The sequence below is a fragment of the Dendrobates tinctorius genome, unplaced genomic scaffold (genome assembly GCF_039654945.1).
Source record: "Dendrobates tinctorius isolate UK_male_01 unplaced genomic scaffold, ASM3965494v1 ptg000162l, whole genome shotgun sequence".
In the NCBI taxonomy this organism is placed as follows: Eukaryota; Metazoa; Chordata; class Amphibia; order Anura; family Dendrobatidae; genus Dendrobates; species Dendrobates tinctorius.
The window spans coordinates 37,742,095-37,756,868 of NW_027361829.1; the positions used below are offsets into that span (position 1 = coordinate 37,742,095).

The 14,774-nt window shown below is 40.8% G+C and overlaps 1 protein-coding gene across 2 annotated transcripts in view; it reads left to right on the top strand.

The window, feature by feature from the left end:
• Window positions 1-14,774, top strand: part of NPSR1 (neuropeptide S receptor 1) — an 814,072-nt gene that overhangs the window by 417,650 nt on the left and 381,648 nt on the right. For both annotated transcript variants that reach the window (XM_073549960.1, XM_073549961.1), the window contains exon 5: window positions 3,415-3,616. In XM_073549960.1, the coding sequence (XP_073406061.1) occupies window positions 3,415-3,616 (202 nt within the window). The remainder of the gene's footprint in view (window positions 1-3,414; window positions 3,617-14,774) is intronic.

The following is a 14,774-nucleotide window of genomic DNA, read 5'->3' on the forward strand; positions in this document are numbered from 1 at the left end:
AGAGAGACACAACTCCAATCCAGCAGAGACAGGAGGACACTGGCAAAGTTCTGGGAGAGTTTTCTTAGACCCTCCCATCGCACAGGCCCTGAGGCGCTGGGTACTCTCACAAGGAGTGCAAAGTTTGGGAAGATGTTGAGAGAATACCTTGCTGACTGTACCAACGTCCTCTGTGATTCCTCTGTGCCTTATAATTATCGGGTATCCAAGCTGTACACGTGACATGAACTGGCTCTCTATGCCTTGGAGGTCATGATCTACCCTGCCGCAAGTGTTTTGTCAGAGCGGGTTTTTAGTGCCGCTGGTAGAATTGTAACTGATAAGCGCATCTGCCTGTCAACTGAAAATGCTTACAGGCTGACTCTTATAAAAATGATTAAGGTTTGGATTGGCCCAGACTTCTCAGCACCACCGAATGATAGCAGCGTAACATAAGCTCAAATCCAGTGTCTTTTTTTGGGAGATCTGTTCCCATGCACCTCTTCACACCCACACATGGGTATACGCTTCCTGATTTTGGCTATTTGCTGTTGTCCTCCTCCTTCTTCTCATCCTCCACCACCATATCACCAAGGTGACCGTGGTCCGTGATGCAACACACACATAATTTTTTAAAGGGTGTTTATGATGCCTGAAAAAAATTTGATATACAGTATGTTCTTGTATACCCCCCAGGGGTAAATGTTTGTCAGCCCATACACTTAGTGCATGGGCATTACAAGTATAGGAGACCCGTTCCTTTCAAATGGGGACATTTCTTTATGAGGCCCTCCTCCATGTCTCTTCCAAGGGGCATTGTAGTGCCTCCAAATTTTTGGCAGCCCTTGCATTTCCTGCATAGGCAATGGCAATGTGCGCAAATTGCGGATTTCCTTGTGGAAATTTCTGTGCGGATTATGCCTCTCTTGGCAGAAAACGTAGTTGAAATTCTGCCAATATCCATGTCCCCTTACCAGCATGAGAATACCAGCACCAAGCTGTTTGCTTTAGCAAGGCCAATTGTCAAAAATGAGGGCACCCCAAAACTTTTTTTTAATTATTGATAAAATAATTTTATCTATTCTTGATAACCAGCCTGGCTGAAGCTGACAGCTGAGGGTTGCAGCCCCAGCTGTTTGTTTTGCCTGACTAGTTATCATAAATACAGGGGAACCCACGTGGTTTTTATTTTTTAATTATTTATTTACAAAGCAGGCGCCAGCTGCTGAATACTCCCACTGAATACTCCCACTGAATACTCCTCACTGTTATTAGCGGCAGCAGGCGTCTGCTGATGGGAGCAGTAGTCCCATCAGCTGGAAGAAGTCCTGAGGTAAACTTTATACCTCTTTTGACAGCGTGAGAACCGCAGCTGTCTGACCGGCGGTGATGATTTTACAGCCAATCAGAAATGGTGTTTGCCGCGCTGTCATGCACCTGGTGTTCAGAGGGTCGAACACGAACAGTAACAGACTTCCTGGTGAATTTCGTGTTCGGTGTCTGTGCCAGAACAGTCAGTGTTCAGTATGGACGCCGTACTTTACTGATTGGGTTTGCCCATCTCTATTCTGAACACAATTTTGTAATAAAATACATTGTATGTTAGTACATAAAATACTGAATGTAAATTTCTAATCCTAAAAATGTAAGTTGAAATATATTTTGCATATAACATAATAGTATTATTTTGTGTTATTTTGACAGTGAGGGTATTTTGGTAAGTGTAAAGTGCTGCGGAGTATGTCGGCGCTATAGAAATAAAATTTATTATTATTATTATTATTATTATTATTATTATTAAGTGCATATGAATGTCATAAAAAAAGAATCTTATATAATGTAAATTCTGTATATTAGCTGCATAGAATATCTACTGAATTTAGTTAGTGCTATACATGTTTTTGTGCACATATAGTCATGTGCTATTCATATCTCTGCTATAATAACAGCAGGTACAGTAGTCTACCAGAAATATCATGTAACAGATCTGAATGGCTCAGAGAGAAGCTATTGACTTATGATAGGATTCTTCACAGTTTGTGGTCATTTGTCTTCACAGCAAGAATAGTGCTACATGATAAGTAATTCTTCATGTTAAAAGTGACAGAAACCTCAAAGTATCTAACATGTATCTATTATTTCTTAATGATGCTTACTTAAAGGAAATATTTCATCCCAATACTCAACTAAAACCATTTCTATACTCATAAAGGGGGCTTAGCCTTTATGAAAAACTGAAAATCATACTTGTGGTACCAATTATATTGATTTTTTTATGTAAAAACAGTTTTATTACATCTATATATACAGTATATAAACACCTTATTATGTCTGTCTGCAACCAAAATCCCGCTGTGCTGATCGGTCGCGGCCGCCAGGCCCCCGCGAGGCCGCAACCAATCAGCAACAGGCGCAGTCCGCAATTAGCAGGACGCACGCCACCGCTACTGTGCCGTCGGGAGATCAGCAGCGCTTGCTGCTGATCTCCCGACGGTTGCCGCGGGTCATCTCTGGACGCACGGGCGTCAGCGGCGACGCAGCCGGAGATGCCCGGCGCTAGCCGGTACCCAGGGTCCGGAGGAGAAGAGACACCATCAGACCCTCGGTACCATAAACGTGTAAAAAATAGAATTAATATAAAAAATAGTGATCTACTCACCTTCCGACGGCCCCCAGAATCTGTCCCTCCTCTCCACACTGCCGGCATCTTCCGTTCCCAGTACTGCTTTGCGTGAAATACCGCTGATGATGTCGCGCTCTCGCGAAAGGACGTCAGCTGCGGTCTTTGGCGCAAAGCAGTACTGGGAACAGAAGATGCTGGCAGCGTGGAGAGGAGGGACAGATTCCGGGGGCTGTCGGATGGTAAGTATATCACATTTTTTATTTTAATCTGCCACTGGCCATATTCTAGAGTGCCCGATGCTTTAGAATCGGGCCAGCAGCTGGTATGTAAATAAGGAGACTTTGGTGCACCCTTGGCTTGGCCAAGTGTTTGGTGCATCATTCTGTCCTCTGAATTACCACCTGCGTCTCTCCCCTTGTGATGATTGACAGCACTTTATATAATGCTATCTGCATTGAATCCTCATCCCTGCACACATTGACATTGCTGGAGCCAAGAGACGCCACAATATTAGTGTGTGCAGGTGTCCTCAGGTACCCTTGTCCAGCAGTGAGAGACCGATTCTTACAGGAGAGTTAGATGAGAGCACATACACGCTGACAATGTATGCGCTGAGTTCCTGCAGTGACAGAATGCGCTTTCATCTCCCTCTTCGGTCAGCATTGGCCGCCTGCTGCTATGTTGTGCTTTAGTTATATAAATAATATTCAGTGTTTGTTTGTCAATGAGAAATAATAATAATGAATCTTTTACCTTATTTGTGTAGCTATCATCTCTTGAACGTTAAAACATTTGTTTTCTTTTTTATACAGAAAGACAAGCTAAAGTTCTAATTGTAGTCGCATGGACTCTTTCTTTCCTTTTTTCAATTCCAACGTTGATTATATTTGGAAAATATAAACTTGCCAATGGAGAAATTCAGTGCTGGGCTCTTTGGCCAGATGAGTCTTACTGGAAACCATACATGACAATTGTGTCCTTTTTGGTATATTTCATTCCCCTAATCATTATAAGGTAAGTTTTTATCCCCATTTATAGATATGTGCACAATTAATTAATGCACCGAGTAAACTGGTTAAGTAATAGACTAAATATGTTATATACAGCTCTGGCAAAAATTAAGAGACCACTGCTCAGTTTTATAAAAATCAGCTTCTCTACATGCCTGACAGCCATTCCATTCCAGTGTCATTTGAATTCCAACCAGAGTACACCTCATTCTACTTAAAACTCCTTAAGGACCAAGCCACTTTGTAGGTTAATGACCAGGCCTTAATTTTGAAATCTGACCACTGTCACTTTACGGTGTTATAACTCTGGAATGCTTCAACAGATCACACTGATTCTGAGAATTTTTTTCCTGACATATTGTGCTTCATGTTATTTGTAAAATTTCTTTGATATAACTTATGAAAAAAATGGAAATATGGCGAAAATTTCTAATATTTTGCAATTTTCAAACTTTTAGTTTGTATGCCGTTAAATCAGAGAGATATGTCACACAAAATACTTAATAATAAAAAGCATTTCACATATGTTTACTTTACATTAGCACAATTTTGGAAACAAAATTTTTTTGTTAGGAAGTTATAAGGGTCAAAATTTGACCAGCAATTTCTCATATTTTTGTATTTAACTGTTTTTATTGATTTTGAAGTTTTAATAAGGGGAGGAGTGAGGAGGGAAATGTAAGGTTTTAGGAAAAGGGGGAGGGGGTACAATTAGGAGAGGGGGAGGGAAGGGAAGGGAAATGGGGTGACAATAAAAACTAGAAAACTCCAAATATACATTTCCATAGCTTTGCATATGAAATTAATGCAGATGCAAACTGTATAAACTGTATCTAACTTAAGTGTATATAAAGAAAAAACTGTAGGCACTTAATGACCAGTATAGTAAAAAAAGGGTTGTGTGTTAACCAGATCTGTGGGAGTATTGCATCAGCCGTACCGTAGTGCAGGTGTCGTTTATTATTTGAACAATAAAGTATATCTTTGGTTTAAGCTGTAACAGGAATTGATTTCCATTTGTCCCATTTCTTTGCGTGTTTGTTTAAGTTATTATTAATAATAGCGAAGCGTAGTTCCAAAGAGTAGTGCGAAGAGATTTTCTCCAAAATATCGGAAAACTTTGGCGCATCCACTCTTTTCCAGTACAATACCAGGGAATTCCTAACCACTAGGAAAATATATACAGTGGGGCAAAAAAGTATTTAGTCAGTCAGCAATAGTGCAAGTTTCACCACTTAAAAAGATGAGAGGCGTCTGTAATTTACATCATAGGTAGACCTCAACTATGGGAGACAAACTGAGAAAAAAAAATCCAGAAAATCACATTGTCTGGTTTTTTTTCATTTTATTTGCATATTATGGTGGAAAATAAGTATTTGGTCAGAAACAAGCAAACAAGATTTCTGGCTCTCACAGACCTGTAACTTCTTCTTTAAGAGTCTCCTCTTTCCTCCACTCATTACCTGTAGTAATGGCACCTGTTTAAACTTGTTATCAGTATAAAAAGACACCTGTGCACACCCTCAAACAGTCTGACTCCAAACTCCACTATGGTGAAGACCAAAGAGCTGTCAAAGGACACCAGAAACAAAATTGTAGCCCTGCACCAGGCTGGGAAGACTGAATCTGCAATAGCCAACCAGCTTGGAGTGAAGAAATCAACTGTGGGAGCAATAATTAGAAAATGGAAGACATACAAGACCACTGATAATCTCCCTCGATCTGGTGCTCCACGCAAAATCCCACCCCGTGGGGTCAGAATGATCACAAGAACGGTGAGCAAAAATCCCAGAACCACGCGGGGGGACCTAGTGAATGAACTGCAGAGAGCTGGGACCAATGTAACAAGGCCTACCATAAGTAACACACTACGCCACCATGGACTCAGATCCTGCAGTGCCAGACGTGTCCCACTGCTTAAGCCTGTACATGTCCGGGCCCGTCTGAAGTTTGCTAGAGAGCATTTGGATGATCCAGAGGAGTTTTGGGAGAATGTCCTATGGTCTGATGAAACCAAACTGGAACTGTTTGGTAGAAACACAACTTGTCGTGTTTGGAGGAAAAAGAATACTGAGTTGCATCCATCAAACACCATACCTACTGTAAAGCATGGTGGTGGAAACATCATGCATTGGGGCTGTTTCTCTTTAAAGGGACCAGGACGACTGATCCGGGTAGATGAAAGAATGAATGGGGCCATGTATCGTGAGATTTTGAGTGCAAACCTCCTTCCATCAGCAAGGGCATTGAAGATGAAACGTGGCTGGGTCTTTCAACATGACAATGATCCAAAGCACACCACCAGGGCAACGAAGGAGTGGCTTCGTAAGAAGCATTTCAAGGTCCTGGAGTGGCCTAGCCAGTCTCCAGATCTCAATCCTATAGAAAACCTTTGGAGGGAGTTGAAAGTCCGTGTTGCCAAGCGAAAAGCCAAAAACATCACTGCTCTAGAGGAGATCTGCATGGAGGAATGGGCCAACATACCAACAACAGTGTGTGGCAACCTTGTGAAGACTTACAGAAAATGTTTGACCTCTGTCATTGCCAACAAAGGATATATCACAAAGTATTGAGATGAAATTTTGTTTCTGACCAAATACTTATTTTCCACCATAATATGCAAATAAAATGAAAAAAAACAGACAATGTGATTTTCTGGATTTTTTTTTCTCAGTTTGTCTCCCATAGTTGAGGTCTACCTATGATGTAAATTACAGATGCCTCTCATCTTTTTAAGTGGTGGAACTTGCACTATTGCTGACTGACTAAATACTTTTTTGCCCCACTGTATTATAACAAACCTTATCGAAGGGTCGAACTCTTCAAGGTCAATAGAGAGAAGAGCGTGAAAAATGAGAATGAATGAACTCAACCAACACTGCGGAGACACCAACACATGTTTCTCAACGCAGTGATCTTGGATGTTGATCTCCATGAGTTCATTCATCCTCATTTTTCACAATCTTCTACTAGGCATTGCTCCTACTGGCCAGCTGTCTGTGGATGGATACCATGTTTTGGCATAGGTGGTTTCCTTCATTGGAGACTGCCCTTCCCGTGGTTGTTCCTTCCCGGGGAAAGACCTGGCTAGTCATTGCTTGCATTGAGAAACATGTGATGGTGTCTCTGCGGCTTGTGTTTTGCATATTTTTACATATTTCCCATAAGGGATGGGGGCATTGTTCTAGAATCACTGCATTGAGAAACATGTGATGGTGTCTCCGCAGTGTTGGATGTTGATCTCCATGAGTTCATTCATCCTCATTTTTCACAATAGAGAGAAGAGCGGCCTTTGGAGTTAATGGGTAATGCCTCTTGAGAAGGGAGTCAACATATATCGATACCTGTTTCCACAGGCTTTTAACTTTAGGGCAACTCCAAAAATATGGAGAAGATTACTGAGTAGTCCGCAATTCCTCCAACATAAGAGTGAGTTCTTTTGGTCAATATGGGCTAGGGAGAAGGGGTGTAATACCATCTAACGAGGGTATTATAGTAAGTCTCGTGAAGGATCATAGAAATGTTGGACGAATATGAGTTTCTGATAGCGTTTTCCCATTGTTCGTGTTTAATAGAAATATTTAGGTCTGATTCCCACTTTACCAAGTTTTTATGGAAAGTATTATCTTTATTTAAATAACTATAAAGATTTTTGGTGCTCCATAAAAATTTATTATTAGGATTTTCTAATAATATAGCAATAATTTCTGCCTTTGGATTTTTGTTGCTTATAAATTTACGAATGCAATCTTATAAAATTAAAAAGAACATAAAGTCTTGGGAGGTTAGATTAAATTTTTCTTTGACTTCTTTAAAGGGTATAAAATTCAGCCCATTATGCAAGTCTCTTACCTTTTTGATTCCCGATTGCTTCCAATTATCCGGAAGATCGATTTTATAGATGGTAGTGAGCAAGGAAATTGGGAAGTTTGTTGTTAATTCTAGTTTGTTTCTTCTCTTGTTAGGTTTAGCTAGTATAGTCCAAGTGCTAGTCAACGCCTGGAAGATTTAGGTTTATGTATGTGTGGTCTAAAAAGATGATTAATAAAAAGATGATTAATAATTATGTCCTGTAGGGGGCAGTGGTTATTAATCAAATTTGCTAGACGGGTCCATGCGGGAGAGATATTTTTATTAAACCAGTATGCACTATATTTAACCAAACTAGATAAATGATAGGCTTTCATGTTGGGAAGCGCAATGCCACCATTATTTTTGGATTTATATAAAATGTCTGACGCAATGCTAGCTTTCTTCCCGTTCTAAGCAAATGAATTAACAGTTGCTTGGATTCTGTCTAAAAAATGTGCAGGAATGGCTAGTGGTAAGGTCCTAAAGATATATAAGACTTTCGGAAGGATGAAAATTTTTATAACTAATATCTTTCCCAGCAAAGAGAGACCAAATTCTCATATTTTTGTTTTCAAATGATCTTTATTGGTATTTTAAATTTTTTAAAAGGTATGGGTAAAGGGTAGGGAAAAGAGGTAGGAAAGTAAGGTGATAAGGAGGAAAGGGCAATGGAACAAGGGAAAGAAGGGATGGGGAAAGAAGTAAAAAAAAAAACCCTATAAAGATAGGGGAAAGACAGGCATACATATATACACTATCATGGGTTATATACAGTTGAACACGTAAAGCTTAATAAAGTATCCAGTAAAGGATTGTGTGCATATCATACAGTAAATCTGCACAAGGTTTAAGTTGCTTATTACAAACACCAACACCTGTAAATAAAAAAGCAATACAATAATATACCTCAATGAATCCTCAGTTACTCCTAGCAAAACACATACAGTTTAATACAGAAGCTGAGAAAGTTGCTTATTATAAATGCCAACACTTGTTAAAAAACAAAAAGACAGTACACAAAGTATATAGTTTTACAATACTTGAGACTACAGATCACTGCAAGTAATCGCTTAATAAATATATATAGACCTGTCGCGTCCGGGTACACATATAAGTGACCCTAAGACCTTGGGGAGGTAAAGTCCGGTTCATTCAAAAGCCATAAAGTGGAAAATACTTCTTTGCCAATCAAAATACTTATAAACCTCAAGACACTCAGTTTGGACACGGATCTGAATTGGGCGGTGAGGAGGATCCAATTGAGGCCCCATAAGAGATTATTCCAGCAGATATTAAAAAGTCGATTCCCTCTTCTGGTGAGGAAACAGGAATTATTCTGGATGCAAACTTCACTTGCAAAGTAGAAAATTGAGTCCAGTTATAAGAGATTCCGCTACACAGGAGCTTACGGGTGGTAAATTGAAACAGCTTGCGTTTTTGTAGGGTTGATCTAGACAGGTCCTTAAAGAACATCAGGTGTTTATATGGAGACTCTAGTAGTAGCGGGTCTTTTGATATCCCTAAAAGTGTATTCCTTACCCAATTGGGGTAAAATGAGACAATAACGTCTCTGCTTACACTTGAGGGCAGTGAAGGCGGTCTACGTATTCTGAAAGCTTTTTCAATCAAATTGGTTTCTTTAAGATTCGGGATCAAATGGGAGGTCATCATGGAAATGTATTCTTTCAGTTGTGAGGACTGCACTGATTCAGGGATTCCTCTAATCTTTATGTTATTTCTCCGCTTATAATCCTCAAAACTAGCCAAGGAATCCCTTCTGCTGCACTCCCTCAGTAAATTGATACACTTCCCCTTTAAGCATAGGAATACTAACAAATGGGTTAGGGGATATCTCTCCATTATTAACCCCTGGAACAGATCTATATTCCTCTGACCTGTCAGCTTGTATTTTGTCATCAGGGGGAGATTTTAGCTCTGTGGGTGTATGAAAGAATCGCTGTGTGTTGCTTCCCATCTCCTGTATTAAATTAGCAGTCTCTCTAATTAAAGTAAAAAGCTCATCTTTATTTGTGGTATACACAGGGGGTTCATTTCCTAAAATCTGTCTCTTCCCAGCCTCACAGTGATCCCCCTCCCCGGAGTGGCAGTCTCATTTCCCCCTGGTGTGCAGCAGCTGACAGGCACCCTCCTCTGGTTTTACCTGCGGTTCCAATGCCCGACTCTCTTCACTACGAGCTGATCTTGGCACAAACACTGGGGCATCTAAACTGAGGGTCCCTGCTGTGTCTCGCAGTGCTGTTGAAGTCTCTGTAATCAGCTGTGACTGCAGAGCTGAAGTTGCTGAGTCACTGCTCTCTCTACCCGGCCTCATCAGCTGTTCCCCTGCTTCTGAACACGCTGCGGCTCCTAGGCACTTCCTCACATTGCTGCCAGCAGGCAGCAGAGCAGCTACAGACATCAGTTCCTCTGAGGGCAACCTGTGGGCTGGTGAGTCTCCTGGGGCATCCAGATGGTGGGTCTCTCCTGGGTCTCCCTGCGCTATGGAAGTCTCTACAATCAGCTGTGGCCCCAGGGCTGAAGCTGCTGAGTCACCATTGTCTCTTCCCTGCCACATCAGCGGTTTTCTGACGCCTGAGCGCTTCCTCACATTACCGTCAGCTGGTAGTGGAGCCGCAACATGCGTCGGTTTCTCCGAGGGCGACCCATGGGTCTGTAAGTCTCTTGGGAGTCCCGATTTTACTGCTGGTGAGCTAGAGGCTTTTGCTTGTAGCATCGGTCTGTGTTGTCCTCCAGCTGGGAGTGGGCCCCTGCCAGGTTCTCCCTGACCATTCACATGTCTTGTTAGGGGATTTTTCTTTGTAGATTTGAGTCCATGCATCCTGTAGTCAGTTCCAGGCATATTTCTTCAGCTTTAAATCCAAAAAATTCCACATTTAGTAAGCTTTTAGTAGCTTAAATAGGGGATTTTTCAGGAGCTCCTGAAGCACAGGTCTGCACCCTTCCCCTGCAAACCACGCCTCTCAAATTCTCATATTTTTAACAAAATTTGCAAAACCATTTTTTTAGGGACCACATCACATTTAACTTTTTTTCACAAAAATTTTATTTCGGCCACAATTTTTTTCATTTTGCCAAGGGTATCAGGAGAAAATGAACCACAATATTTGTTGTGCAATTTCCCCGGAGTACACCGATACCCCATGTGTGGAGGAATACCACTCTTTAGGTGCACGGCAGGGCTCAGAAGAGAAGGAGCACCGTTTGAGGTTTTAAAAGTAAAATTGGATGGAATCGAGAGTGGACGCCATGTCGCTTTTGGAGAGCCCCTGATGTGCCTAAATAGTGGAAACCCCCCACAAATGACACCATTTTGGAAACTAGAGCCCCCAAGGAACTTATATAGCTGTGTGGTGAGCACTGTGAACCCCGAAGTGCTTCACAGAAGTTAATAACGTAAAGCCTTGAAAATAAAAAATCTTATTTTTTCCACAAAAATGATCTTTTTGCCCCCAAATTTTTATTTTCACAAGGGTAACAGGAGAAATAGGACCACAAAAGTTGTTGTGCAATTTGTCCTGAGTACGCTGATACTGCATATTGGGGGTAAACCACTGTTTGGGTGTATAGCAGAGCTTGGAAGGGAAGGAGCGCCATTTGACTTTTCAATGCAAAATTTGCTGGAATTGAGATCAGATGCCATGCCACATTTGGAGAGCCCCTGATGTGCCTAAACAGTGGAAACTCCCCAATTCTATCTCCAACCCTAACCCCAACACACCCCAACCCTAACCATAACCCTAACCACAAACCTAACACTAACACACCCCTAACCCTAATTCCAACCCTAATCCCAACCCTAACCCTACCTTTAGCCCCAACCCTAACTTTAGCACCAACCCTAACCCTAACTTTAGCACCAACCCTAACCCTAACTTTAGCACCAACCCTAGCCCTAACTTTAGCCCTAACCCTAACCCCAGACCTAACCCTAACCTTAATGGGAAAATAGAAATAAATACTTTTTTATTTTATTACTTTTTCCTAACTAAGGGAGTGATAAAGGGAGGTTTGATTTACTATTTATAGCAGGTTTTTATAGTGAGTTTTTATGTTTGGCAGCTGTCACACTCTAAAAAACGCTTTTTTGTAAGAAGTTTTTGCATCGCTGTATTTTGAGAGCTATAATTTTTCCATATTTTGGCCGACAGAGTCATATGAGGGCTTATTTTTTGTGGGACGAGCTGACATTTTTATTGGTATCAATTTTGGTTACATAACATTTTTTGATCGCTTTCTATTCCGATTTTTGTGGAGACAGAATGAGCAAAAACCAGCAATTCAGGAATTGCTTTTTTTCTCTCTTGATTCTGTGTGTGGTAAAATTGGTAAGGCGGCTTTATTCTTAGGGTCACTACGATTACAGCGATACCTCATTTATATAGTTTTTTTTATGTTTTGGCATTTTTACACAATAAAAACTTTTATAGAAAAAGTAATTATTTTAACTTTTTATTTATCCACTGATGGAGCTGTATGGTAGCTTGTTTTTTGTGGGAGAAGATCGTGCTTTCAGTGATACTATTTTTATTACCATTCTTTTTTTATCTCATTTTATTCCACTTTTTCCAAGCAGTATGGTGATACCCCTTGGAAAAAGTATAATTTTTGTGTTTTTTTACAGCGTTCAATAATGGAGTTAACTAGTGTGACACTTTTATAGATGGGATTTTTACGGACTCAGCGATATCAAACGTGTACTTTTTTGTTTATTTTTTACATAAAAATGTGTTTTTTAGTGGATTTTGAAATTATTTTTAATTAGTTTTCAATATTTTTTTACATATTTTTACTTTTTTTTCCATTTTTTTACCTTTTTTCACTTTTGTTGCAGGTATAACACATTGCAATGCACTGGCATGGCAATATATTATACCTATGCTGAAAGCTTCTGAGACCATGCTGTGATCATGGTCTCATAGGCTTTCTGTAGATGAATGACCCGGGGGTTGTCATGACAACCCCAGGTCATCATGACAGAGAGCGGGCCCCATGATGACAGGGAGCTCCCTTCCCTCTGGCTCCCCCCTGAATGCTGATATTTCAGCATCTCCTACACGGTCATGGTGTGGTCAGACAGTAAGATTGACTGACCGATCACAGCGTTCTGGGTACAGGGACTGATGACATGTGTCCCTACACCTGTTGCCCTGCCTCTCAGCTGTCATAGATAGCTGTCAGCACTGAACTACCACTGTGTGTTTACACGGAGTGGTAGTTTAAATGCATGGCGTGCATAGTCCTTCATGGTGCGGGAACTGACATCCTGCCATGATGGACTATGCACATCATTGGATGTTAAGGAGTTAATGTGCTTTTGATTAGGTGATCACCTGAACTAAATCTTATTTAATGAAGGAAAGCGTAAAAAACCCTGCTGTGGTGTTCACAATCCTCTTACAATAGGACAAGCTCAATGGCAAAACAAGTTCTAGTAATATCCCAAAAGTAATAGGAATGGAAAAATAACTTTTAACCATGCCAAAGGAATTTAAAAGAAAAGTCTTGAGTGAGGAAAAGAAGGGCTCAATTCTGGCTTTACTAGCAGATGGATACAGTGAGCGTCATGTTGCCTTCTTCCATAAAATTTCTAAGATGTCAGTCCATTACAACAAGGTCAAGCAGCAGACATTGGGGACAACAAAGCTAGAGACCAACAGAACGGCAGAGGGCGAAAACGACTCTCCACTGATCGGGATGACCGTCATCTTATTTGAATGTCACTCAGCAACTGCAGCATGACATCAAGTGACCTACAAAAGGAATGGCAAATGGTAGCTAGGGTGAAGAGCATGGCAAGAACAGTTTGTGACAGGCTCCTAGAGGCAGGGCTCAAGTCATGTAAAGTTAGAAAAAAGCCTTTCATCAATGAGAGGTGTACAAGCCACAGTGTCTTGCACCCACTATGAAATTTGGTGGAGTTTTGGTGATGATCTGGGGATGCTTTAGCAAGGCTGGAATTGGGCAAGTTAATCTTTACGAAGGATGTATGAATCAAGCCGCATAAAAGGTTATGTTTATTCCTTCTGCTCAGGCAATGTTCCCCAACTCTGAGGACTGGTTTTTCCAGTGCAAGTCAATCAATGTGTGGTTGAAAGACCACCACATCAAATCCCTGTTATGGCCAGCCCAGCCCAATCTCCAGACCTGAACCCCATTGAAAACCTCTGGAATGCAATCAAGAGGAAGATGAATAGTCACAAGCCTTCAAACAAAGAGGAACTGCTTAAATTTTTGCACCAGGAGTGACATAATGACACCCAAAAGCAGTGTGAAAGACTGATGGAAAGCATGGCAAGATGCATGAAAGCTGTGTTTGGTTATGCAAATACACTGCTCAAAAAAATAAAGGGAACACTTAAACAACAGAATATAACTCCCAAGTAAATCAAACTTCTGTGAATTCAAACTGTCCGCTTAGGAAGCAACACTGTTTGACAATCAATTTCACATGCTGATGTGCAAATGGAATAGACAACAGATGGAAATTATTGGCAATTATCAATTATCAATTATCCTGTCCTATCCAACAGCTGGAGGAACCTTTCCTTGCAAACAGGAAAAATGTAAAACCTGTCCATCTATAATGACCACGGACAAGATAAAGATCCCCAATTCACATCAGGACTACAAGATCCCAGGTACTTTCAGCTGCATTACATCTGTGGTGTACTTAATTATTTGTACTAAATGTCCAACTGGGGGTCTGTATGTGGGGGAGACAGGGCAAAAGCTTAGAACAAGGATGAATGCTCATCGTCACACAATAAGAGAAAAAAGAATGGATCTACCTGTGGCAAAACATTTTTGTATGATGGACCACAACACCATGGATATGAAATTACTGGTATTGAAAGGTAACTTCACATCTCAGAGAGAGAGAACAGTCTGTGAGTATAAATTTATGATGGCCTTTGACACTCTCAATGTTGGAATGAATGTGTCGCATGGATTTATGTCTTTTTACATCAATTAAGGAATTTGCTCCTAAGACCTTGTGGGGCATCACAACACATTAGGAGACCCCAATCAGAGGACAATAAAACATCCGGACTCCATATCTATGAACTGGTCCAATATTTATGTTTCTCCCTCTCCCATAATCATAATTCTGCTTCACGTCACTTGTCTCATCTACTGCATTTTTTCTGTGCTGTATTGTGCATAAATACGTGACTCTTCAGATTTTGTATTCGTCTATGCCTGATGAAGAGACCTGAGTAGTCTCGAAAGCTTGCAATGTGTTACCATCTTTTCAGTTAGCCATTGAAAGGTATCAACCACTGAAGACT